General features: G+C 43.2%; 2 protein-coding genes across 2 annotated transcripts in view; both read left to right on the plus strand.

Annotated features, from left to right (window-relative positions):
* Positions 1 to 364: 364 nt before the first annotated feature.
* On the plus strand, positions 365 to 16,621 carry NUTF2 (nuclear transport factor 2). Its single transcript, XM_034425814.3, has 5 exons — positions 365 to 515; positions 7,077 to 7,200; positions 9,244 to 9,315; positions 10,619 to 10,717; positions 16,039 to 16,621. The coding sequence occupies exons 2-5, from the start codon at positions 7,102 to 7,104 to the stop codon at positions 16,150 to 16,152; spliced, it is 384 nt and encodes a 127-aa protein (XP_034281705.1). The 5' UTR covers positions 365 to 515; positions 7,077 to 7,101; the 3' UTR covers positions 16,153 to 16,621.
* A 4,418-nt stretch (positions 16,622 to 21,039) lies between these two features.
* EDC4 (enhancer of mRNA decapping 4) overlaps positions 21,040 to 22,623 on the plus strand; it is a 45,551-nt gene continuing 43,967 nt past the window's right edge. The window contains exon 1 of the mRNA XM_087877283.1: positions 21,040 to 21,492. Within this exon, the coding sequence (XP_087733409.1) occupies positions 21,270 to 21,492 (223 nt within the window). The 5' untranslated portion in view covers positions 21,040 to 21,269. The remainder of the gene's footprint in view (positions 21,493 to 22,623) is intronic.

Raw genomic sequence — 22,623 nt, forward strand, 5'->3', positions numbered from 1 at the left:
CTACATGAATTGGGTTCCCCTTTCTAATCAGGCTGTCAATAAAACAACCGTGGCTCAGTGGCTAAGACCCCGAGCTTGTCCATCAGAAAGCTCGGCAGCTCGGCGGGTTCGAACCCCTAGTACAGGCCTCCTGCGGGAGGAGTGGGTTGGGCTAGATGACCTCCAAGGTCCCTTCCAACTCTTGTTACTGTTCCCTGCGCTCCCCCCATCCCTCCTTCGCCCTTTGGGCAACCTAAAGCCACGCGCAGTGCTTGCCGGGAGCTGTAGTGCCCGCGTTTGGTCGGCGGAAGGGCTGAGAAGCCAGAGCGGGCGAAGAAACTCGCTTTCCCAGCAGGCTCGGCAGGGATGGATCCGCGCGCCCGCCAGAGAGGGGGGCGTGGCCGGAAGAGGCGGTGCCCGGCGGGCGAAGCGGCGAGAGAGAGGAGAGAGAGAGAGAGGCACGCACGCACAGTGAGGCTGCGCTCGGGGGGCTTCGGGCTGCGCTCGCCGCCGCCGCCGCCATCGCCATCAGCCTGGTAAGTCATCCCGCAGCGCGGGAGCCCCTGAGGCGCGGGAAAGGAAGGCCCAGCGGGCGGAGGGAGAGCTGCTTTTGCAGAGGCTGAGAGGCCGCGGGCCTCGCGCTTGGCTTGGGCGCTGCCCCCCCCACCTCAGGATAGGGAAGGGCGTGTCGTCGGGGCTCCGCAGCCCCTTCGGCCCCTCCCCGCCTCCAGGAATGAGAGCAGCCTGGGGGGGGGGGAGGGGAGGGGGAGCGACTCTCCTCCTGACCCCGCCCTCCCCGCTTAAAACCTGGACGCCCCCCCCCCCGCCCCCACCCCTTTTTACCCCCGCGTGTTGGGAAACGCACGTGTGAAGGGGCAAGTTCGCGCCCCCCCCCCAATTCTCGTGGTGGCGGGCGGCCACGTGCTTTTGGGAGGGGGGGAGGGGGGGTTCCTCCCAGGCGCGCGATTTGAAAGTTCCTGGGTTGGGTGGAAATGTTCGTCCTTCCTTCCTTTCTCTTTCTCTTTCTTTCTCTTTTTCTCTTCTTTCTTTCTTTTTTCCACTTTTCCTCTTTCTCTCTCTTTCCCTCTTTCCTCTCTCTTTCTTTCTTTCTTTCTTCCTTCCTTCTTTTCTTTTCTTTCTCCTCTCTCCCTTTCTTTCTTTTTCCTCTCTCTCTTTCCCTCTTTCCTCTGTTTCTATCTTTCTTCCTTCCTTCCTTCTTTTCTTTTCTCTTCTTTTCTTTCTCCTCTCTCCCTTTCTTTCTTTCTTTTTCCTCTCTCTCTCTTTCCCTCTTTCCTCTGTTTCTATCTTTCTTCCTTCCTTCCTTCTTTTCTTTTCTCTTCTTTTCTTTCTCCTCTCTCCCTTTCTTTCTTTCTTTCTTTTTCTCTCTCTTTCCCTCTTTCCTCTCTGTTTCTTTCTATCTTTCTTCCTTCCTTTTCTTTTCTCTTTTCTTTCTCCTCTCCTCTCCCTTTCTTTCTTTCTTTTTTCCTCTTTTTCTCTTTCTCTTTCCCTCTTTCCTCTCTGTTTCTTTCTTTCTATCTTCCTTCCTTCTTTTCTCTTCTTTTCTTTCTCCTCTCCCTTACTTTCTTTTTTCCTCTTTTTCTCTTTCTCTCTCTTTCCCTCTTTCCTCTCTGTTTCTTTCTATCATTCTTCCTTCCTTCTTTTCTCTCCCTTTCTCTTCTTTTCTTTCTCCTCTCCCTTTCCTTCTTTCTTTCCTTCCTTCCTTCTTTTTTTCTCTTTTCTTTCTCCTCTCCCCCTCTTTTATTTGGCTGCTTTTGAGAATTCGGGCTGGAGCGATGGGACGGAGCGAAAAGCCCCATCCTCTAGTCCTCCCCTCCCCTTCCCTTAAAAACAAAAAGATATGAATAAGAATTATGGTCTTTTTATGGAAATGACTGATGGTAGTTGTGACACGTGGTGTGCGGGTGCCGCGTGTGGTGGATCAGCAAAGGGATTCCTTCTGAGCAAAGGGGATTCCCTTTTTTTTTAAGAAGTAGAATTGTGTGGGGAGGGGTTCCCTTTTTTTTCTTTTCTTTTCAAGTTAAGACTTTTAGACTAACTTTATTGTCACTTTGAATGTACACTAATCGGCATGCATGAAAATGAAGTTTCATGCTTTAAAATGAAATTCCATGCATGAAAATGAAACTTTCGTTTCATACCGCCACTTCCAATATACACTACATAAACATGGCTAAATAAATAAATACAAAATTATCCCTACCTATATTATATGACACAGAGAGTTAGGTGTGTGCATCGGTGTGTGTTTTTCAAACTTGGCGACTTTTAAGGTGTCTGGACTTCAACTCCCAGAATTGCCCAAACAGTATGGGAAATTCTGGAAGTTGAAATCCACATCTTTTAAAAGTTGCCAAGTTTGAGAAACTTTGTATATCAGGCTACATCTTATGGGAAGTTTGTTAAGATTTCTCAATTTCGGCCAAACTTTTTCAAATCTTTATTGTCAGTGCACAACATAAAATAAATTACAAATTTTTCCCATTTTATGACTTTTCTTGTCACCGTTGTTACGTGAATCGCTGCAGCTGTTAAGTTAGTAACATGGTTGTTAAGTGAATCTGGCTTCCCCGTTGACTTTGCTTGTCAGAAGGTTGCAAAAAGAAGATCACATGATCCCTGGACACTGCAACTGTCATAAATGTGAGTCAGTTGTCAAACATCTGAATGTGTGAAAAATGATCATGTTACCTTTTTCGGTGCTGTTGTAACTTCACAAAGCGGACTGTTGTAAGTTGAGGACTACCTGTACAGACCTTTGCAATCTGATGCCTTTTGAATGGATTAGTTATAACTCTTAAATTCCCTCTGTAACTATAGTTATTTGGCTGGATGAGGATCTCTGGAGTTGTCACAATAGCACCATAGCAAAAAATGTGCATAGCAAAAAATCCAGGTAGCAAAATTTGGTAATTCTAAGTAGGGCTGCTATATGTACTTCGGATGAATCAATATATAGGTAATCCTTGACTTATGACCACAATTGAGCCCAACACTTCTGTTATTAAGTGAAACATTGGTTAAGTGAGTTTTGCCCCATTTGATGACTTTTCTTGCCACGGTTGTTAAGTGAATCACTGCAGTTGTTAACATGGTTCTTAAGTGAATCTGGCTTCCCTATTGACTTCATTCATCTGAAGGTCGCAAAAAGGGGATTGCATGACCCCAGGATGCTGCAACCGTCATAAATATGAGACAGTTGCCAAGCGTCCGAATTTTGATCTTGCTGCAAGCGTTGTAAGTGTGAACAAGCATAAATCCCTTTTGTTCAGTGCAGTTGTAACTTCAAATGGTCACTAAATGAACTGTTGTAAATCGAGGATTGCCTGTAGTTTAAGTGCAGGTGAACCAGAAGATGGGCTGGTGCATATTGGAAGGCTGATTATGTTACATTTTTTTTTATTTAAAAGAAAATTAGAACGGAATTGTAAAATCTCTGAATTTGTTCTTCTGTATTCTGATGGGTAATTTTTATAATTAGACTGCCCGTCTCACAAAAAAGTGATTCTGGGCAGCAAACATACATAAAACTCCTCCCTGCTATTTTTTCCCCAACAACAACTTTCTGAGGTGGGTTGGGCTAGAAATTGGATTGACCCAAAGTTTGTTGTGGCCCATCAGCGGCCTGTGCAGCTAGTAGCTGATTCCGACAGCGAGGAGGCTGGTGTGGTGCTGCACCAGCAGCCTGTGCAGCTGGCACTCAAGTTGGACAATGAGGAGGCTGGAGAAGATGTGGTGCCAGAGGCGGGGATTCAGCCAGGGCCTTCAGAACCTCCAGAAGCTCCCATAAGTGAAGAGGAAGAAGAGGAGGAGCCTCTTCTCGATGCACGGGCACGCATAGCTGCCAAAAGGCAGGAGTGGCTCCTCAGGAGGAGGTCTCCTCGAGAGTAAGGCTTGGGGCTAATTGGCCACTCCCTTAACCTATTTAAGGAGGAACGCTGACTGAAGCAATTTGCAGGGAACAACTTCGTTCACTCTCCTTCGTGCCTTGATCTTAGTTCTCTGCAAATTGCTTCTGGGCTTTCTGCCAACCATAGTAAGATTACAATTATTTATTCTTTGGATTCTTGTAGGCTGTTAAGAAAGTTAATTAACAGCCTTTGTTTGAAAAAAAGACTGATTTAATTTAGTAAACTAAGGTTTGTACAGACTTTGTGTGTGCTGCGTTCTTTGGGGCCCATAGCTGGGGCAGAACAAAGTTATCCGGCCAGCTTTCATGCTTGTGGAATGTTTACAGGGATGGAGCTAACATTACTTCCTGGCAAGTTTCCATAAGAGTAGGAAAAATTCCATAAAAGGGGGGGGGCATCATGGCAGACAAAGCCCGCCTTCTGGGATCTACCAAGTTCCCTATCGGGTTTGCAGCATGCCTTTGCAAGATCTGATGGGATGGCCAGATGTAATTGAAGAGAGATGGTCTCTCGGATAATCCAGGACCATGTCACAAAATACTTTAAAAATCAAACCAGCACCTTGAGTTGAACCTGGGAGCATACTGGCAACCAATGCAGTTTGTGGAGCAGAGGTGTGCTGTATGCCAATCTAGGAGCACACACAATTCTCCACGCTGCTGCATTTTGCACCGCCTGAGGTTTCCAGATACTCTTCAAGGGCAGCCCAATGTAGAATGCATTACAGTAGCCCAGTCAGCAGGTGACTAGGGCATAAGTGACAGTGAGTAGAGTCCCCTGATCCAGGAACAGGTATAACTGTCACACAGCACAAAGCTGCTATCTGCTTTTCAAGCAGACAAGTCCAGAGTCCAGAAAGACCCCCGGATTGCACACGAGGTCTGGCATGGACTTCTGCTTTTCATAAGATAGAACCTTTCTTTCCATTTACATACTTTTCCATATCCTCGAAAAATTTGGTCAGCCTTGCAGATGGGTTTTGTTTTGCTTTCCTCTCCCTGCTGAAGTTTCTGAACACAGGTAATATTACGTTTCATTCAAAATATCAGTGTTTAAGTAGAATATCACTGATATTTTATGTTGGCTGCCCAGCATTTTAAATAACAGCCAACTATCCAGAATCTGTCAACCTTCCTTGACGGTCTGACCACGTTTCCATGGTCACATTAATCCCAGATTAAAATGAATGTGCAAATCAAGATGTGTGTACTGTTGCAAAATGCTGGACAGATTAAGCCATCTTTTCTGAGCGCTCATCAATTCTTTTACCTTGTTCTTTTCTGCTGCAAACATTTGTCACCATTAAGAGCTATCTAAATACTCCCTGGGTAGTTGTGAAGAATAATTGACCCCTTAATCTTTTTTTTTTTTATAAAAACATGGCTGTAGCCCTTTCAGGAAAGAGGAGGCAGCTGTTCCCGTGTGCTAATCACAGGAACTTTTTGAGGATCTCTTAGGGCCGTGATGGCGAACCTATGGCACGTGTGCCAGAGGTGGCACGCAAAGCCCTCTCTGTGGGCACGTGCGCCGTCACCAGTTGCTCTTCTGGGTTCTGTCGTGTGCATGCATGCCAGCCAGCTGCTTTCCTTTGGGATTCCCGCATGCACATACGTTGCCAGCCAGCTGGTCTTTGCGTGAAGACCAGCTGGTTGGCGTGCATGTGCGTGGCAAAACCCAGAAGAGAGCAGCTGGCCACCATGCACATGCGTGTCGGCTAGCTGCTCTCTTCTGGGCTTTGGTACTCCGGCGTGCACACGTGGTCCAGTTTCAGCACTCAGTGCCAAAAAGGTTACCCATCACTGTTTTAGGGGAATTCTTTTCCATTTCAATCCTTAATAGGTTTACAGATAATCCTCGATTTATGAATATAATTTGTTCAGTGGCCGTTTAAAGGTACTGGGGAAAAAAGGGACTTACGAGTGGTCCCCAAAGTTACGGCCATTGCAGCCTCTTCCACTGGCATGTGATTGAAATTCAGGCCCCTGCACTTCTGACCTCAGGAGCATGTCGGCTCCCCTGCCTAAACCCACTCGTTTTGCCACATTTTATGACATTTCTTGCCACATTTTTGTTAAGTGAATCACTGTGGTTGTTAAATTAGTAACATGGTTTGTAAGTGAATCTGGCTTTCCCATTGACTTTGTATTCAGAAGGTCGCAAAACGGGATCACATGACCCCGGAACACTGCAATACATGTGAATCAGTTGTCAAGCATCCAAGTGTAAATCACATGACCCTGGGCATGCTGCACAACGGTCATAAGTGCGAAAAATGGTCATAAGTCCCCTTTTTCAGTGCCATTGTAACTTGGAATGGTTACTAAACAAACTGTTGAGGGCCGCTGTTTATTAAACACACTTACTGTATTTTTCAGAATATAAGATGCACCTTTTTCTCCCCTAAAAGGGGGTGAAAATTTAGGTGCGTCTTATACACCGAATGTAGCCCCGCCCACCCACTGGCCCCCACCCTTTGGCCTCTGCCTCCCAGCAGTTACCTCCTTGCAGCAAGCAACAAGAAGAAACAGCTCCTTTCAGCTTCAGCACAGCCTAATTAGCACAAGTTGATTGGCCTCCAAACTCTAGCTGTCTTGCTCTCAGCTGTTTTGCGCAGGCCTCTGCTGCTTGCTGCAAGGAAGAAAATTGCTGGAGCAGATCAAGCTATGCTGAAAACGAAAATGAAAGTAAAGCAGGCTGTTTGCTGTAAAGAGGCAAAATTGCTCAGAGGCAGATTTCTTTTTCTTCTTTTCCTCACCAAAAAAGGTAGGTGCATCTTATACTCCGAAAAATACGGTAATTGACCCATCAATTTGACGAAAGCATTTTCATCCAATTGAATGCCATTCTATATTTCGTTTATGCTCACTGCAAACTGACTTCAGTGCAGTGGTTAAGGCATTAGGATCGAAAACCTGGCGGCTTCATTGTATAGTCACATCCTTTCCAGCTGTTCAATTTTATTTTTTTTTTCAGATGGCGTGATGAGAACTGTAAACAGTATTTTACGTTTTGTCACCTTATAGATTGATGTTGATAATAACAACATTTGATTCTTTTCATTATGTTCTCCGACATGAAATTTGTCTGCTGTTACAACAGCTGTACACGAGGTTTCATCAGCCTATCCATAATAAAGTCAAATATCCTATGTTTTTCTTCTACTTCCAGTTGCTGGCTGCACTGAGAATTCAGAATGGGAGACAAGCCTATTTGGGAACAGATTGGTTCCAGCTTTGTACAGCATTACTATCAGTTATTTGATACAGACCGGACTCAATTAGGATCAATATATGTAAGTAACTCTGAAACAGATGCTTTTGTTGTGGGCTGTTTTATCATTTACCTCCACCTTCCTTTGAAATCAATAATGCTGGCACTCTCATAATGTTTTTCAGCGGTACCTTAGTTAATTTAATCTCAAGAAGCATTATTGTATTCAATCTTTGTCACTAATATATTGCCTATACTTACCTAATACTGGTGATGGTGAACCTATGGCACACATGCCTAAGGTGGCATGCAGAGCCCTCTCTGCTGTCACACGCGCCGTCACCCCAGGTCAGATCTCTTTTACAGGCCCCTCACATCCTGGATATAAACTGTTTCAACTTCTACCCTCAAAACGATGCTATAGAGCAGTGTTTCCCAAACTTGGCTATTTTAAGATGCATGGACTTCAACTCCCAGAATTCCCCAGCCAGTATGCCTGGTTGAGGAATAGTATGCCTGGTTGAGGAATTCTGGGAGTTGAAGTCCATACATCTTCAAAGGGTCAAGTTTGGGAAACACTGCTATAGAGCCCTGCACACCAGAACAACTAGACACGAGGACAGTTTTTTCCTGAACGCCATCACTCTGCTAAACAAATAATTCCCTCAACACTGTCAAAACTATTCACTAAGTCTGCACTACTATTAGTCTTCTCATGGTTCCTATCACCCATCTCCTCCCACTTATGACTGCATGACTGTAACTTTGTTGCTTGTATCCTTGCGATTTATATTGATATTGTTTCCTAATATGATTTGATTGCTTATTTGTTCCCTATGACTATCATTAAGTGTTGTACCTTATGATTCTTGATGAATGTATCTTCTGTTTTTATGTATACTGAGAGCATATGCACCAGACAAATTCCTTGCGTTTCCAAACACACTTGGCCAATAAAAAAAAATTCTATTCTATTCTATTCTATTCTATTCTATTCTATTCTATTCTATTCTATTCTATTCTATCTCTGTGGTGTTTCTTTCGTGAGCTTCTGTTTCCCTCCAAACAATGAAACAAGCTCACGAAAGAAAAAGATCTTACCTCTTCCCGCGCTGCCTTTGTTGGGATGCCCCACCTGCTGCCTGCCAGCTGGTCTTCTGGTCTCTGCTGTGCATACACGCATGTACACGCAAGCGAACATTTGTGCATCCCCACACATGCAAACGTTCATGCATGTGCTTACATGTCTGTGCATGCGCATGTCCACATATGTCCGCATGCATGTCCGTGATGCACGCATTCACACACACGCATCTTTCAGTTTGGGCATGCTGTGACTCCGACCCCCGAGGCCCACTTATTGGAGGGAGAAGGCTCCGAACATGAAGGAGAGGAGTTGGCCAGGCCTCCCTCTCCAGGACCCTCCTCTCTGGCAATGCTTCAGGTGTCTCCCGAAGGAGAAGAGATTGGCCAGGAGCCAGGTATCTCCTCGCAGTCGGACAGTGATGGAGATAAGTCTTGGCTGGATCCACGCCAGCGTCAGAGAGACAAGCGCACACAGCAGAAAAGGAGGCGTGCCAGAGATTAAGCTGAGTCACTGGACCACACCCCACAGGGGATAAAAGGGGGTGAGGTGGCCATTCAGACTCTGTGACCGACAAAACTTAACTACTAGCGAGTCACGTATCTTTGAAACAACGTTATCTGCCTTGGATTTAATACAGACTGGACTTGACAATTCTTTGACTTTGTGTATCTTGTTTGGGTTTATCTGTCGGAGGAACAACCCCTCCCTCTATGAGTAAAGTTCTTGGCAAGCAGCTACTGGGTTGCTGCCAATCCTCTTATCGAAAGAATTTGTTGTCTGCCAGTTTTATTTAACCCCTGGCTAGCTGTTTGTGTGCGTGTGTGAGACGGGGACAGAACACATGCGCACATGTGCAGTTTGGCCAGTCGGTGTCTAAAAGGTTTGCCATCACTGATCTAATATATAAAGGTTGTCTTGAATCAGTTTTGACTCTGAGGAGTTCTGGGAAATTACTAATTTATATTTTAACAAGTATGTTACTATTTCTAATGTACAAAATGAAATGTTTCTAAGCGGATTACTGTTTTATTGTTTCAGATAGATGCCTCATGCCTTACATGGGAAGGACTACAATTTCAGGGCAAAGTAGCTATTGTTGAAAAACTCTCAGTAAGTTTCTGTTATGTTGTGGTTCTGATGTTCAGCCTAAAATATCCCCCTCCGCAAATTCTAGAAATTGCCTCACCTGTAGAGTGAAATAAATGTCACCTTGCAAATTAGTTTCCGGATTTCTTTGGGTGGGGAGCTGCATGCAGGCCATTGAGTTTCCTGCTCTTGGCTTAATTCATCTTTATCTCCTGGATAGAGTAATCTTTTTATCAAAATCTATTCTCTTTAAGTAAGCTTCATTTTTTCATGGCATGCTGTTATCACTTAGGGCTTTTATTTAAAATGTACAAAGGGAATCATTGGCATCCTTCAGTCTCAAGAGACTATGGTATCGTGCTCTGGAAAGAGGTCCTAAAACAGCATCTGCTGTGACTAAAAAGGCCAATTCGAGAGTGGCAATCCCTTCCACACTGAGGGCAGATACATTCTGTCCCCTGCCCAGCCCCCAGATTTCGCTGGTTCCGGGACTGCCTCTTTGCCTCAGCCTGCCCAACAAGTGTCTCTTCGAATTGGAGAAGGCCATGCTGCGTCTTTAGCCTCCAAGCTGAACGATCAGAGGTCAAGGTTTCCCAGTTGTTGTTGTTGTTGTTTTTTTAATTGAAAAGTTTTACAAAAAACAAAAATTTTCCTCCCCCCCAAGGTTTCCCAGTTGTTAATGTCCATTCCCAGGGCCTTTAGGTCCCTCTTGCAGATATCCTTATATCGCAGCTGTGGAAACGCGCCAGAAATTTGGATAGTGTTTTTCCCAGAAGGTAAAGATTTACCCCACGAACCTCTCCCATCTTCAAGCTACCAAGGTTGAGAAACACTGTTCTATTGCTTAGCGACAGAAATCCCAGTACTTCCGGTTGACACCGTTAAGGGATTCGCCACATGTCATTTATCCAAGGGCATCACATGGTCACCATTTATGTCTACCGGCCAGCTTTCCCATTGTCTTTGCATGTAGGAAGCCAGCAAAGGAGGTTGCCTGTGGCAATCCTGTGATCGTGGGATTGCTGCAACCAACATAAGACCAGGGGTGGGTTCTACTTACCTTTACTACTGGTTCACAATGGGGCTGCGCGCACACTCTTCTGCACATGTGCAGAAGCTTCCTGATGACGTCAGTGGGCGGAGCCTCCCGCCGGTTTTACTATCGGTTCTTGCGAACCGGTCTGAACTGGGGGCAACCCACCACTGCATAAAACCATTCATATCTGCAACTCATTCAGCCATCCTAAATTTGAACAGTCACTGAATGTGTGGCTGTTAAACGAGGACGGCCTGTAAATCCTTCTGTGTTTCTCCCTTCTCTTTTCAGAGCCTTCCTTTTCAGAAAATACAGCACAGCATCACGTCCCAAGATCATCAGCCTACACCAGACAGCTGTATACTCAGTATGGTAGTTGGACAACTTAAAGTAAGTCTGTTTTCAGGCCTGGGTTGCAGGGATGAAATATTTAGAACAGCATGTCCTTATCCAAGTGCTAGGTGGCCGGGGAATTCTGGGAAATGAAGTCCTTACAATTGCCAAGGTTAAGAAACACTGATTTAGAGCACTAGTCAAGAATCCGTTCATAGCCTGCTTATGTCACCTGCTTGATAGCTCAGTTTGATGATCAGAACTTTGACAGCTATAGCCTTAGTCTCAAGACCGCATCATAGATAAGCCAGTCCATTTTTGATTAGGTCAGCAAAGCCGAATGCACAAAATTTAACTGTCAAGTAACTAGGGTTCTTCATTGCAGTTATTTCTCTTCCTTTATGTATAATGTACAACGGTGGCACAGTTAGAATAGGTTGCAAAGACTGCTTATGTCGGCCGCTAGGAAGGAATCAAAGTAATAATCTTATTTTTGCATCACTAAATCTCTCTGGAGATTCTCAGTCATCCAGGTAATAGTTGTCCCAAAGGTGCTTTTTCACGAGGCAACTGGTGTTTTTTCTTTTGAAGATGTTTCGCTTCTCATCCCCAAGAAGCTTCTTCAGCTCTACTATCCTGTCTACTATCCACTATCAGAGCTGAAGAAGCTTCTTGATGAGAAGGGAAATGTCTTCAAAGAAAAAAAAAACGTAAGTCCAGTTGCCTTGTGAAAAAGTACCTTTGGGATAATATTTTTTTATTGCAACCAATTCTGAAGCAGGGCTAGAACTATGTGCAAACAGTTCTCACACTCTTTGATCAAAGAACCTAAATGAAGTCATGCGCAAAAAAATCCTGTTATCCCATCATGATAGATCAGGCAGAATTGAGAGGATTCCCAATCATCTAAGGCTGTTGAAGAAGCTAAAACGGGGCACAGCACATTACATTAGAAATAAGCCTAATGCAGTATGGAGGTAAAGAGGGGACATACTGAATCCAGCAAACCATATAATGGAACTGCCAAAATCTGCAAGTACCGTATTTTTCGGAGTATAAGACGCACCTTTCTTCCCCCCCCCCCCAAAAAGGGTGAAAATCTGGGTGCGTCTTATACTCCGAATGTAGCATCACCCAGCTTCTCAAAGGGAGGTTTCAGAGGCTGAAAAAAGCATCAGAAGTAAACAAAACTTCAGAAAAGAAGCCCCCAAATAGAGCTTCAGAGGCTTTTTTTCTGAAACTCTGTTTCAGAGGCTTTCAGAGGCAGAAAAGGAAGTTTTTTCTGAAACAGTTTCAGAGGCAGGGAAAAAAAAAAGGCACAGAGCTCACAATCAAGGAACCTGTTGCTAAAATTCACCTCTGGGAACAGCTGATTGGGGATATTCCGGGAGGCCAATCCACCTGCCAATCAGCTTTTTTCTTATTTTCCTCCCCAAAAACTAAGGTGTGTCTTATACTCCGAAAAATACAGTAACTACATCTCACTTGATATGATAATGTAGCAGCCTATGTGCTATCTGGGCAGCTGTGATATGGCCATGTTACACCAGTGCTGTGGCAGCAGAATTAGTTGCCAGTTTGCTCTCGAGTGCTACTCTAAGTGCTGCCTTTGAAACCTTACAAATAGTCCTTGCTTAGTGACCAGTAGGGACCGGCAATTCCATTGCTAAACAGGGCAATTGCTGAGCAGAAAATCACATGATGACAGTGGGCTTACAAAGTCACTTCCTAATTGGTCATTTTTTTACTCATTTCCAAGATTTGAACTGAATACAATAACACAATTCATCTGCTCTTAATAATAAACAATTAACATGAGAGCGTAGCTTGTAAAGTAGCTATAAATATGATGAGTCATACTGTTATGCCTAGTGTTTTATCTTCCCCCCCCCCCATGCCTCTTTTACAGCACAGCTTCTTAATATTCAGTAAGAGTAGAACATCCTCCGGTAGATGTTAATAACCCCATTTTGGGTTAAATGCCATAAATCTACCCCTGTCGGAATTTTGTCAAGATACTGGCATTTGATATTTTCAGATCATAACGTTTTTCTCCTGTCCTGCTCAGGCAGATGATGACCAAATTCTAGGTTTCCATCAGACCTTTTTGTTGAAAAACTTACAAGGTGCCTGGGTATGCACCAATGAAGTCTTCAGGCTAGCACTCCACAATGTTTAGCCTCCTGGCCACCTCATGCTCTGATCTTCGCTGCCCCCCTCTCTGAGTAAGAAGCATTCTGCTTGTTCCTCTGCCCCACCTGATCTTGCAAAACAGCATGAACATTGCTTGTGTGTTACCCGAGGAGGGTTGCAGTATGACAGTGTGGATTGCTTCAGGTGGATGACTCAAAATGAGCAGCGGTGAAGTTTCCTTTGCAGAAGCAGCTGCCAAATAGTTCATATATAGTGTTTATATATCAATCGGTTGCTTGTTTAACACCTTTAGGATACAAGCGCTGCTTAGAACTCTGGAACGTTGGAGTGGCATACAATGAATGCTTGCCTTGTTATGCCTGAAAACTGTCTGCATTCATGCCTATAGGTACAACTGTGCAACTTGTTTCTTACACCAGGGACCCAGGGCGGAGGGCAGCTTACAGTTTAATCCATTGTGAGCATGCCGTTCGTAAACAGGCATTCGTCTCAACTGCGAGAAGTCTCCAGTTGATATATTACTACAGCGATTGATAAGGAAGAGGGAATGTAAAAACAAATAAGAGTTGGGCAAATGCAGTTGTATTGATTGCTCTCTCTCAGTTAAGGAGAATTAAAGGATTAAACAAAAGGTGTCACAGAAAAGGTGGGTTTAAAGAATGGATTTGGCCTGGTATTTTCAAAGTGGAACAGTAGGAAGGATCTGGGAATTGCTAGAAGGGAATATTTGTAGCTCGCTCGGGATTGAACTCTGGAGTCCTTGGTGCTCTCAGCTTGGTTGTTTCCTTGTAGACATTTCATTACTGTTGTGGTCTGTCAGCCGCCAGCCCCTCCGGCAGCCAAATCAGATGAGGAAGTGTGGGGGTCAGGGTAAGCATCAAGGCAACCTGAGAGCTCTGAGGGGGAAGAAGGAATGGAGCTATCAGAGAGAGAGAGAGACAGAGGCGGAGCCTGGTCCATCTGTCAGCCCTCAGATGGAGAGTCAACAGCCCCCAGGTCTGGAGGTGGCTGATGAGGAAGAGGAGGAACAGCTGGGTCCAGTGCCTGACACGCGGATGCGCAGAAGGCAGAGGAGAGGAGAGTAGTGGAAATCTATGGGCCGGTCCTTAGGATGGAAAAGCCACCGCTGCTAGCAAAGCCCCACCCTAGCTCTGGGGATAAAAGGAGGGGGCGGAGATGAATAGATGTGGCAGATAACTATTCATCTTTTTGCCAGGGTTGCTGGCACTCCTAATAAAGGAATCATTGATTTAAATACAGAGGGTTTGTCATGTTTGGGTGGAGCTGGGCCAGAACAATTACTCAACTAGCTTCCTCAGTGCTAGGTGATGTTACCTAATTCGGTAATGAGATGTCTACAAGAAAATAACTAAGCTCAGGAAGCACAAGGACTCCGTGCTTCTTGGGATGTACGGCATGGCCAGGTACTGCTCTGCACTCTTCCACTTCGGGTGCTGAGAGAAACAAATAGTAAACTTTTGGTTGCAGAAGGACTAACTTTTAGGAAACACTCTTATATCTCTCCACTATGGTTCTACGTTGACTTTCCCTAATCTGGTACTATCCCAATACGTTGGACAACTGTTCCCAGCCAACATGATGTGTTAGCTGGGAACTCTGAAATATCAAGATGCCTCTGTGAAGCTGACCCCTAAGCGGGGTTTTGCACAGGGGAAGGTAGCATGACTAGGCACACAATTGTAAGGATTGTCTCAGACTACTTTTATGTGGTGGGGGAGGGGGAATTAGAAAAATTTCTGACGCCAACACAAAAGTTCCAGTCCCAGATGCATTTTAGTTTGGTTTACCCTGACTGCCAATTGCTGACAACATGCTATCCATAGCCAGGGTTCCTTCTTATCTTTACCAAATATTTAACATGTAGATCTAGTTGATGTGTTGTGCTAAGCTACAATTTCTTTAACCGTAATTAACAGACTAGGACACAACTGGGTGAGTTCACACTCTTCTAAGCCACAAATATGGTTTATATGCACTGACTGGATTTACAAAAGCATACAAGCAAAAGTTAGTACAGTGTGCAAATACAACCTTAAGTTTTGCAAAGTCATGTTCCTCAACTTATTAATAATAGCTACAGTGTAATAACCTTGTTTTAACAGACTAATTGGGGAAATGTCCATTGTACAAAATGTCTACTATATTAGAGAGTAAATAATTGCACGGCATTTGTCATTTGTGTGATGACATCATTATACAAGTGGTCTAGATCACAGGTGTCAAACTCGCTGCATCACGTTGAATGCCTTCGCGGAGCTGGGGTGGGCGTGGCCTGCGTGTGACGTACCCGGCCTGCAGGCCGCCAGTTTGACAGCCTTGGTCTAGATCAGTATTTCTCAACCTTGAGAATTTTAAGGTGTGGACTTCAACTCCCAGAATTCCCCGGCCAATATGCTAGTTAGGGAATTCTGTACATTGAAGAGGTTGAGAAACACTGGTCTAGATTGAAAATTGATCCATTGTTATCAAGTTCCAAGTAAATCAAGGTTTTGCTTGTTTGGCTGTATTGTAAAACCAAAAGTATTATGTTTGATAGAGTATATGCAGTTCATTTTCATGATGATTATATGAGAAGACACCATTCCACCTTAGGTAGTCATAAAAACATCACTGAAGGATCAGGAAGAAGTCTTCCATATTTTATAACTGGAAGTGAAACTTCAGTTCATTATCCAGATTTAAACTTACAGCTAGTCCTTTATGACTGCAATTGGAACCTGATTTCTGGTTTTTAGTTGTTGCAGTTCTAAGTTGACTAAGATGATCCACTTGACCAGATCTGTTTTTACAATACTTTTGGCGGCAGTCATTAAATAAATCATGATGGTCTTTAAAGTGAACGCCACAATCATGTGAACCCATTGTTCCAAATTCCTGGCTGAGAATTTTGGAAACTTACCATCTGAAAAACACTACATTGGGGAAACATTGAATAATTACTGTCGCAGTCAGGAACGGGGCTTAGGTTTCCAGCAGTATTTAATTATTCATGACATTCAGCATCATCATGACTAAAAATGCATGTTGTGTTCTTGCACAGAGACAAAATGACAAATGTTAGCTTCTGTCAAAAAAAAGAAAAGAAAGGAATTGCTGGTCAGGCAAGAAGTATATGCATGACAACATTGGACTCTAGTGACAGGAATTTGGTTCCTGCGCTGCTCAAAAGCATCTTAATTCTTGTTTTTCATTTGTCTCTGCAGGCCGATGAAGATCCTGTTATCGGATTCCATCAGATATTTCTATTAAAGAACATCAATGATGCTTGGGTTTGCACCAATGACATGTTCAGGCTAGCATTGCACAACTATGGTTGAAATGACATCCCTGAGGCAGCTGCCTTTTTTTTTTCCTCCTCCTCTCCTCCTTACCAATATTAATCACACCCATGGAACATTCCAAATATCATACACAAACCTGCACACCATGGCAAGCAAGCAAGACTTGTGACATATCCTTCCGAAGAGTTTTATGTTGTGTCACTAGAAGAGTTCCTTGTGCATGATGTTTGGAAGTTAGAATTAGCTGCATTTGACAAAGGAAGGGTATGTTTTACCAGCATGCCTTGGGAAGAATCCGTAATACAAAAAAGTTCTGTTTCTGTACTGACAAGTTTCTCTAATAACCCAAAGAAACAAAAGGATATGAAAGAATAGCCAGCCTGAAGCCAACTCAGATAATTGATTTCTTTTTTTTTTTTCCTTTTTTCCTTTTTTTTTTTTTTGGTTGTTGTTCACATATTTCAGTGCTACATTATACAATAAAACCATGTGATTTTCTTAACAAGTTTAAATTGTTGGATCTTCAGTCTGTAAATGGAAAGTCTTGTATTTCCAACTCTTGTGTTTGAATTCTTAGCTTTGGGAATATGTGGCTGGACATAAGTTTTAAAACTTCCACGTACGCGTCGTGCTCCTGTTTGCTTTTGTTTGGAAGCTTACATGGACGTGTCGCTGAATAATGGCTTCAAACCTGAAATGGGAAATCTTACCTCTCCCTGAAAATCAGAATGTGGATTTATATTAACTACACGCGCAGCAAGTTTATTATACTGAACCTCGAGTCAATTTTTTCCCCATTCTATTATGCAGATATACATAAAAGACTGTGCAGACCAACAATGCGCATGTGCTTATTTTCAGGCTAATTTCTCCACATTATCTTTTTCCTGGTCAGCATCTTGATATCATTCTGCTTTTGATATTCAAAAGCTGAGTCATGATTGCGTTTAGCATCTTCAGGGCACCAGTTTCAAGACGAGATGTTAACGGTCCAGATTGGTAGAGTACAACATCCCATTCCATATTGTCTGTTGCTTATTTTGATATCTCAAGTGTCTGCTGTATCCTGGTTGCAATAAACCACAGCCAGGTGGCACCAGTAGCGCCACTTTAATGGTTAAATTGGGTCAGTATTTGAAAACATTTTGAAGTACCATCTGCTGCAAAGCTGATAAAAGTTACAGAGAAGTAATGTATCTTCAAAGTGGCCAGATTGTTCATCCGGATGTTTAATGTGAGCTGGGCAATCTTGAATTCATAAGCCTTGCACCATTTCAAGACTACTTTTCTATTTTTGAAACTTAAGCTTAAAGCTGGGCTGGAAGTCTAGTTCCACATGGTCATGAATAGCAAAAAAAAAAAAAAAGTATGCAGTTCTTAATTATTGATGTTCAATTTTGGAAGAACTCAGCTCAAATTCATTAATTTAGGCCTGTGCCTGTTAAGAAATAGCAGTTGTACACACTGATTGAATAGTTTTGTTTTTTTTAAAAAAAGAGGAATGCATTTTGAAGCTTGTCACAATTTAAAGCTTCTGAATCTCCGGAGTCTCCTAAGCATATATATGCCATTAGTGTAGTTGCTTCATTGCGTGGTGTGGTGGCCTATAGGTGGAGCTCTCCCCTCACAATCGGAATTCAGTGAGAATATATCTGCTGAACAAAACTCTGCATTGGTGACAGGAAGGGCACCCGGCCATTAAACACGCTGCTAGTTCCATTCAGTTGCCCAGATTCCACCCCGCGAGGGATTATGGGGTTGTTAAAAGATGAGTGTAGCTGCTTCATTGCGAGGATCACAATTGAAATTGATCAGTCTGGGGCAATGGATCTTAAAAGTTAGTTTCTTAGTACCTACTTATAGGTTTAGTTGAAAACTATTGTCAATGGAATTTGTTTCCAACACTAGCGTTCAAAGCTGGTGACGGGACGCTTTTTATGAAGAAAAGTTTGCGGCTGATTATGGTAGCTCAGCATCACCTTATTCAATATGGCTAGTGAATGTTTCGAAGGATTTCGTGATATGTTATGGTTGAATAGGTATATGCCTTAATGAAGCGGTATGTAAATAGCCATACATAAAATGCCTTAGAAAAATTCCTTGAATATGTATTCATAGGAACACATTTTGACTAAAGAGGCTTTATTCTTTTTAGTTAAGCAAATGAATGCCTTTTCTCATCCATAAGGAGGGAATGACTATTTTTCCACACGATACTTCAGCCTCCAGTATTAGCAGATGGCATTCGATTAGACACTGTCTCTGGGTCAGTGGACCCGGGAAGAACTGGCTGCGTTCTTCCCTGGTTCAAGCTGCAGGAAGGAAAGTTCACCTGAACTATTTTTGAATTAAAATTGCATGCTGGAAGGGCAAAGCATATCCTAAAGACATTAGTTACAGCAAGAAAGGATAACAAAATAATTTGATCTGGGAATATGGAAGACGTGTAAATAGATGAAGGCTATTGAACCGCTGATTAAATAAACTGTGTTCTTTCTATAAAAACAAGGATATTCTGTTGGGATATGGGTAGATATGCAGATGTGACTCGCCACGCTCACAATGTATTTTATGGCTCACTAGGCACATTATATCTGTTTTTGTTATATTCAGGGCAAGAAACAAGTTTTCACGGCCCTCGTATGTAAGTCATAAGCTCTAGCGTTCTTCTCATTTTTTCACTTTGATACAAAAGTGTTCTAAAACTTTGCTATTATAGTATAATATTCAATTTGGCATCAGTTGCCAGAAACAAAATGTATTCAAGAACTGCTAAGTTTACACACTGCTTAATAAGAAATACTTGATGTGTACATGGTAAAGAAAGCAAACTTTAATATTGTGAAGCTTGGTTTACTGAGCATCGCTAGTTTTACCAATAAATATGCTGAAGTTTTGTGGAGTAAGGTTATCTACCTATTCCGTTATGGGATGTGTAATCTTGGCTTGTTTAAGACTGTACCTGTGGCAAATGTACTAATAAAGATTCTTTAACAAGCTTGTAAGGCTAAGCTTAGAAATTTAAGAAACAATGAAAATGAAGGTAGGGATTCTGTTGCTGTCTAACTATAGTGAAGCAATGACCATGAAAAGGTGGCCAGATATCCAGCGGGAGATAATCACTCTAAAATAAAAATGATTTCAAATTATCCTCTTTGAATTTTGGTGCTTGCCTGTCAAAGAAACAATTCTTTATATTTCTGTAAGCAATATATAGCTTAGTAAAAAAAAAAACTATTTCAAGTAAAACACGTTTCCTCAGGTTTCTGCCATTTCTATGTTACATATGTTGTGATGTATAATAAAGAGGTAATTTTAGCACCTCTTACATGTTTCATATCTTGAACAATTTACAGTAATTTGGCTTGTGATCCTTTTGGTGCTGTAATAGTGCACTATTACAGTCGAAATGATCTCCCTAACTTGGTCCTTCAACCCTTCCAAAGGCCCCTCCATTCTAGACTAATTCCAGCGCAACCATGTGTTCCCAGTTTTTATACAAGCCACTGAGAAATGAATGAGGTGATCAGCTTTCAATATTTCACACAGTTCTTGAAGAAACATTTATTGAAAAAAAAAAAAGCCATTCCTGTATTTGTTGCAACGACTTGATTGACAGTTTTTTTTCTATAAGAACATAAAATCTAAGATTAATGGAGAACGGGTGCAGAAAGTTTCTCAGTTTTGCCTATCAATACCTAATATAAAGACTTGTTTGCTGGAACAGTCTTTAGCTCTTCAGCAAAGTTCTGTTTTTTGATGGGGGAAGCTGGATATAAGTACAGTATGCAGAAGTTTCTCCTTTTATTTTTGTATCATTTCTACAGGCTTTGGGTTTGCAAAAAGACGATCAAATATTACCAATATTGTTGTTGTATTATCTAATTATCAAATACAGGTAGTCCTCAACTTACGATCACAATTGAGCCCAAAGTTTAAGTGAAACATTTGTTAAGTGAATTTTGCCCCATTTTATGACTTTTACCGCAGTTAAGTGAATCACTAGTTAAATTACTAATATGCTTGTTAAGTGAATCTGGTTTCCCCGTTGACTTTGCTTATCAGAAGGTCACAAAAAATGACCCCAGGACACTGCAACTGTCATTAATACGAATCAAGTTGCCAAGCATCTGAATTTTGGTCACATGACCATGAGGATGCTGCAACGGTCGTGAGAAAAATGGCCATAATTCACTTTCTTCAGTGCCGTTGTAACTTTGAACGGTCACTAAATGAACTTGTAAGTAGTGGGCTACCTATACAAATAGAATTTACATGGGATGTTGTTCTTTTTCTATGCGGAGAGAAAATAAAGTATTTTCTAGAGTGTTTAATGAGAGGAGCTAGCACATCACTGAGATGGCTGCATAGCAGCAGGACTTCCAGAGACTCCTTACCGAGCAACCCTGTGCATATTTAGAAACAAGAATCACTGTTCTTAATAAAGGGGAATATGTGTACCTGAGGATTGAAATGAAGGGTCCTTGGGTGCTCTCTAGAGCTTGCTTGTTTTCTTGCAGAGGTTTCATTAGCCAAACTAGGTAACATCATCAGTGCTAGTAGTAGCAGTAGTAGTGACTACTAGCACTGATGATGTTACCTAGCCTGGCTAATGAAACCTCTGCAAGAAAACAAGCAAGCTCAAAGAGAGCATCAAGGACCCCTCAAGAATCACTCTGCTTGCTTATTGAGTAATCAACGTATAAACTAAAAGCCTCAACCGGTGGGTTGCTCTGAAAACGTAACGTGTCCTTTGGTGAAGGCGGGATGTGTTCGTATCTTTGTATGAGGCTGTATATAGCTATATGCAAGTGCCCTTCTCCCCCCTATCCGGGGAAAAATCTATATATTTTCTCGTTTGATGCAACTCCAAAGGCGTGTCCTCCATAAGAGAGAGGACGAGGCAGCTTTCTTCTTTGAAACAAGACGCCTCCCTGCGATTCATAGCACGGCTCCCTCGCCAAGAGGAAGAAGAAGCCTTCCGTCGCTCAAGGGAAAGCCCAGCTAGGTGAGGGCAGAGAAGGAGGGGACGCCGGGCTCCCCCTTCGTCCACCCATTCCCTTTTTATTTTATTTTATTTTTTTTCTCTCTATCCAACCCTTTGAAATGTTTCCCAATCCAGCAAGACGCTGGGCGGAACCCGCGCGCCGGGAATGCGGTTTCCGACGGGAAGAAGAGGCCGGCCGGACCGGAAGCGGAAGTGGGGGCGGCGAGTCGGGCTCGGCCTGTCTGGGCGGCAGGCGGGCGTGAGCGGCGGCGGCGGCGGCGGCGGCGGCGGCTTCGGCCTTGGCGGGGCCCCGATGGCCTCCGCTAGCATCGATATCGAGGACGCGACTCAACACCTGCGCGATATCCTCAAGCTGGATCGGCCCGGCGGTGAGAGAGGCGAGGCGGAGGTTCTCGGGCGGCGGCGGCCCTGGCGGGGTCTGGGATCCTTTCGCCAAAAGAGCCGGGGCTGGAGGGCAGCGCGAGTGGCCGGCTTGGAATTCCTTCCTCTCGGGCAACGCCGCCCGCGCCACGCCTGATGCGGGGAGAGAAGCAGCTTCTCCCCGATCGGCCGCCCTGCAGCAGGGAAGTCGGGCTGCCCTTCCCTTCCCTCCTCGCCATTGCCCCGTCCGAAGGGCTCCGTTTGGCGGGCAGGCGGGCGGAGGCGGCAGAGAGTTTTTTGCCCTCGGGGTTGTTAAGCGTCCCCTGCTTTTCCTTATTTATTTATTTATTTATTTATTCAATTTATATGCCGCCCCTCTCCGAAGACCCAGGGCGGCTCACAATACACTCCAAAAAAAAACTCACTATAAAAACACTTAAAAATTAAAAACAAAGACATTAAAAAACCCATTCGCGCCATTCATGGCCGGATCTCTTGCAAGGAGCTCTGGGACTTCAGTGGATAATATCCGAATGGAGTAAATAGGCTGCTTGCTTATCCGGTGCAAAATTTGGGTGGGAGAAATCATTCCCACTAAACCCAGTGGGGGTAAATTCCAGAGCATCTTAAGGTTTTGATTTTTTTAAAAAATGGAGGCAGGAGATCCCGTTGAATAAAAAGCATCAATATATTACTTGCTTTTTTTTAAAAAAAAAAATCTTCCATACCTAGCACTGTACAGTATACAGTAATCTGTGTTCAGATTTCTTTGGGTTTTTTTCCCCCTCTATTGATTAGTCCTTGGGCCGTATCAAAGTGCAGAGTTCCAGACACAAATTATTACTAAAATCTGATTTAAAAAAAAACAATTTAAAATGGAATTGGATAAAATATGATTTAAAATGAAATTGGAATAGAATACAATTTAAAAATAGCTTTGATTAGTCTATAGGCCATATCAAAGCACAAGGTGCAAACACATATCGCCAATAAAATCTGATAACAATTTAAAATGGAATTGGATAAAATACGATTTAAAATGAAATTGGAATAGAATACAGTTTAAAATGATAGCTTTGATTAGCCTGTAGGACATATCAAAGCACAAGGTGCAAACACATATCGCTAATAAAATCTGA

The sequence above is a fragment of the Pantherophis guttatus genome, chromosome 11 (assembly GCF_059756535.1).
Source record: "Pantherophis guttatus breed Tessera chromosome 11, ASM5975653v1, whole genome shotgun sequence".
Taxonomy (NCBI): Eukaryota; Metazoa; Chordata; class Lepidosauria; order Squamata; family Colubridae; genus Pantherophis; species Pantherophis guttatus.

Bases quoted from the DNA above. Each gene is read 5' to 3' on its own strand.
- NUTF2 (XM_034425814.3), top strand. From the start codon at position 7,102: ATGGGAGACAAGCCTATTTGGGAACAGATTGGTTCCAGCTTTGTACAG. The intron at 9,316-10,618 runs GTAAGTTTCTGT...TTCTCTTTTCAG, and splicing joins CTATTGTTGAAAAACTCTCA to AGCCTTCCTTTTCAGAAAAT. The intron at 10,718-16,038 runs GTAAGTCTGTTT...TTGTCTCTGCAG, and splicing joins TGGTAGTTGGACAACTTAAA to GCCGATGAAGATCCTGTTAT.